General features: G+C 32.3%; 1 protein-coding gene across 1 annotated transcript; it reads right to left on the bottom strand.

Annotated features, from left to right (window-relative positions):
- Window positions 1-602: 602 nt before the first annotated feature.
- On the bottom strand, window positions 603-2,413 carry LOC136973202 (uncharacterized). The gene is made up of 2 exons (XM_067267902.1): window positions 2,244-2,413; window positions 603-1,641 (listed from the first exon to the last, which is right to left on the bottom strand). Exons 1-2 carry the CDS (start codon window positions 2,411-2,413, stop codon window positions 603-605), a joined length of 1,209 nt encoding a protein of 402 aa, XP_067124003.1.
- Window positions 2,414-4,899: the final 2,486 nt, after the last annotated feature.

Here is a 4,899-nt window from a genome sequence, read left to right as displayed (position 1 = left end):
AAAATAACATGTTTATATCGTTGTGAAGAAAACTGATTGTGAGTCAATGGATGGGCAGTTATGATAAAGTTTTTACTAATAATTCCTATACGGATAGCCTTTTGCCAATGGACGTGTGCATGTAAAGAGACAACACTTTTTTTTATAAAAATAAAATACGAACAATAGATAAGGACATGCACTGGGTCGTGTTGTCAGTTCAGTATTCCATTTACCAAACAATAATAAGTAAATTAATTAACAATGATGTTTAAATAAAGAGAAGGAAGAACTAAATTTAACTAATTTCACTTAAACTTAAAACCTTTAATCAAGGTAAAACCACTACTAAATACTAAATAAAACTCAATACTTTAACTACACAACTGTACACGTTTAATTTGGATATGTGAAATTCACGCGGCAATTTTATCTGCATCACAAATTTGCAAATTCGTATAATATATAATGGTTTTTATGTCATACAATTCTTAAATGTTAAATTAGTATTTATTTATATTTTACTTGCATATACAGCTAAATGAAAGCAGAAAATTTGAAAAAATTTTTGAAGGAATATTCCAAATAATTTTCTTCATATTTCTCAAAGTATAATCTAATCTTCAAAAGTACAATGTAACATCACAATATATTAGAAATATCTTAGGATTTAAATAAGCATTCCCTTTGTTGGGAGGAATTGCGATGACGTCATGAGTGGAAGTGAAACGATCCGCAGATGGTTTGATTTCTATATTGTTTATTGGAATTATATCCATTTTGGAAAATCTAATAATAATTCGAAACGTTGTAAACTTTTGAATATAAAATCCAACTTTTAACTCGATACATCCGTTCTTTTTGCATGTAAGAGAGTTTCTTTCTCTCCACTTTCTGCCATTAATCGAAAAATATAAATCTGCTTTTATTCCACGTCGATTACTGTGAGTCATTGGTAAACGGATTTTTGTCATAAAACAGTTTTCGTGAAGAAATATTTCTGATATAAAGCGTATATTTTTGGTCATGAATCTTTGTATTTGAATGACGGGCGGGTATCGATTGCAGTAAGTGAATAACGAAGGATATTCATAAGAAGTTCTGGTTTTTATGGACTTTGAAATATTATCAGGGACACACGACAAATTTTCGGTTACGAAAAACAGCCTTATTGCTTCCAGTTCTTTTTCAGTTAATACGAGTAAAAAATCATCTGACTCAAAGATTTCGTTTTCCATTGTCAAAAATCTGATTTTTGGTAAGAAAGGTTCCATGAGTTGTCTTACAGATTTCTTCTCATTAACTTTGTTCGCGGCCCATCTGTAGGCGATATCGAAGATACTCTTCTCGTCTAAATATTTATTAATTGGGCGAGACACGAGCGTATCTATTGTTGCTTCTTTGCAATTCAAGTACACGTCTGTACAAAATATTTGATCGCATTTTGCATCGAACATTCTCCAACAAGTATATAATAATTTGTAGTTGCTGATTTTGGAAGCCATGTCGTGTACACAACACACATCTTCGGTACGTAACATAGCAGCGATATGAGAATAACAAAACTGATTTATTCCAAAGATACGTAATTTCTTGTTAATTTTTAAAATATCCATTGCTGTTTTCAAAGATGAGAGTCTTGATGCCTTACTTTCCAACAGTCTAAATATAATAGAAATACGATCGTTGTAAAATGATTACAATATTCAAAAGAAATTCTAAAGATCCACGATAAAGTAAATTTTAAAAAATTGAAGTTTAAATTCAAATAAACATTTGATATCTTCACAATCAAGCGAACACAATTAACACGAGCTGAGTTCCGAAGGGACTTTCAATCAGTTTATACGTTCGTAAGCCGAAAAGAGCCTCAATGCGATGATGGACTTTCCTTATGATAATCCTGTTCCTCTGATTGCTTAAGATGTGTGAAGACTTCAAATTTTTATTCGTATTGAGTCTTCAATATTGTAAAAATTTTACAATTTCCTAATGTAATTGGTTAATGTTACCTATGGTTCCAAGATGGCGGATCGTCTCTGATTCCAGCAAATAGAAGAAAGGAAACAGTGAGGACGCACGTTCTAACCTAACCTAACCTATTCTAATAAATTACCATAATTATTACCAACAGAATTATTAGGATAGATTAAATTAGGTTAGAACGTGCGTCCCCAATGTTTCCTTGCTGGAATCAGACGAGCCGCCATCTTGGAACCATAAATAACATTAACCATGAAATTATTATGAAAAGTGTAACTTACTCTGAGATTACATGCAAACTTTCAAAGGTATACGGTAAATGAAAGGTGATATCGCCGACATTCGAATAACGTTCTATCATGCACCTTAACACGAAACTGGTCGTAGATATTCTCGATCGGGATACTTGTAATTGCCGTCCATCTATACTCTGAATTTTAATGGTATTCATGATGCGTTGTTCGAAAATTTGACAAAATAATTAATATTAATGATTATGTGCTGAATTCAATTGTTAAAAACGTCTTTATTGAAAGCATTCTTAACATAAATTAAAGCTTTTTTTACGTATTCCATTGTTTGTTTCATATAAATGAAGTCACAGTGGAACATATTTATTTAAATTCGATTTATTTTTAAATTCTAATTAAATTGCAAGTTACGTTTGCTCGAAAATCTCTCTAGTTGTTAGTGCACTCTAACTAGCAAATTCAAGACATTGTGCGCATGTTAACAAATCAATAAACCGTCTACACGTTGCTGTGGAATAATTAAACCCAGACCATTATAATAGGTTTAAATGTGTAACATCGTTCTTTTGGAGAAAAAAGACATGCAATTTTACAATAAAATGTTACTACGTGGATTTACTGCTGGAAAATGCATCTCTGCCTGCAGGAAATGCTTCCAAAAAGATAAAAATAGAGAATGTACTGTACTTTTATACACAACACAAAACCATCAAACTATTTTTCTCTCTGGTGAACCGGGCTACAAAAAGTCAATTCTTTGCCAGAAAATTGCATACGATTGGTCACTCGGTGAAGTGTATACGAAATAGTTTGATTTGGTCATTGTAATACATTTATTAAATATTCGTAAAAAAAGTGTAGATGATGTTGTTATAAATAAACTATCTCGAAATTCGCGAAGTGAAGAAGAAGAAAATTTACAAGAGAAAAACTTTTGATTAGTTTGGACGAATTTGACGATGCCTTAAAAACGAAATCTGTTTTAAAATTTATTACAGAAAAGTCATTACATATTTCGCAACGAATCACGTAGGCCCGCCATAAGCGGGCGTGCAAGGCGTCCACCGCTCGCGGGCGGCACTTCAGGGCGCACGTTCAGGGGGCAGCAAATTGGTATTGCTGGCAAGCTCAGCTTAGGTAGTCGTAGTTAAACAGGGACGGCATAATCGGTATTGCACACGGCCGCTCAAACAGCTAGCGGCGCTGCTGGAATCACGATTCTCGTCTCTAGTCGACCGCAAGCCTCTGAATTCGTTAAAGAGTATATAAAACCAGAACCGGATCATCGCATAGACAAATGAGACAAATGTCTAGGATTCGGTTTTTGAAGGGCCAGTTCAAACAGTCTATTTTGAAGATTTGTAAATAAGATAGTTTACTTTTCTGTTGGACAACTGTATATCATAAACAAATAAACAAATATATATTGCTTTTTATATAGTTATTGTGAATTCTAAAATTTAAAGAAATTTGTTCTTATATTTTTCTTGTGAAAGTGAGAGGGTCCCGGTAAAAAAAAAATGTCTAGGGTTCCAAAGTAAGTTAATCCGGCCCTGCATGGAACAGCATTTCAGTAAACAGTAACAGTAAAACATATCTGACAATTTTAAATATTTCGCCAATGGAGATTACAAAATTTTTCTAGCTTTTGCATTTCGAATGAGAAGACCGACTGTTTGCACCATCATTAATGAAATTCATCAAGCTGTTTGGCGAAAACCTAAGCAGAGAATAATTTGTCAGTCTTGCTATGAAATTTGATAAAAGATGAAACTCTTAGTTGTGTTGGTGCAATGAATCTGTTAAAGTAAAAATTGCTGTGACAAAGCCGGAGTTTTTCACTGTAAAATTTTCATCGATTGTCGACAAAACAAATTTACTTTACACTGATCGAGTTCACACGTGGGTTTTCTTCACGCATATAACGCCCGAATAAAATCGACTTTTCCTGTAAAAAATCGTTCCGGGAAGCATTTCACTAAGCAAATCGCTAACGTCTTTCTTTCTAATTACTTATCAAAAATGAAAGAAAAATAAAAAAATAACATTACTTCACATACGAGTTTCATAGCACGCGCTGTGATTAGCACGACGTAAGCACGTTTCCAATTGTTGCATGAACAATAAATATTAACAATATATTTTCTGCTATTGTCGAAGCGTTTTGTTCGATGCGAATTAATCGAATGCAGTTTTTGGTTTGCAAAATAAATTTTTCGAGTAAGTAAAACTAGATTTTTATCGTATAATTATATTAACTGTTTTTTTAACGTGTTAGGAATAAATATAAAAACATAAAATTAATAGAAATTTTCGACCAGATGTTTAAAAACCCCAATAGAATGTTATACGGTGATAAGAACGGCGAATATATTTTTCCGTTGAATGGAGATGATTCCGAGAAACTCTAATTTACAATTAATTACATTAGGGACATTTCCATATTTAACTTTTAATACTTAATTAAATACTTATTAGACATTAACTGTCAATTATTGGAAACAGGAACAGAGAGAAATTACGAAAATTACAATCAAATATTTCTTAGCGTCATTAACGATATTCAACTTTGCTTCTGACAGAAAATGAATGCAATCACAATATTAAAGGAATTTTCTGCAAAAAATAACAATTTGTTGATTCATTTCCGGATCTCATCTAATATATGAATATTGAATTTCATTAA

This window comes from Centruroides vittatus, unplaced genomic scaffold (genome assembly GCF_030686945.1).
Source record: "Centruroides vittatus isolate TY-2023 unplaced genomic scaffold, ASM3068694v2 contig_3110, whole genome shotgun sequence".
Classification (NCBI taxonomy): Eukaryota; Metazoa; Arthropoda; class Arachnida; order Scorpiones; family Buthidae; genus Centruroides; species Centruroides vittatus.
Note: the sequence above shows the minus strand (reverse complement) of the source record. Positions and strands in the feature narration are given on the sequence as shown.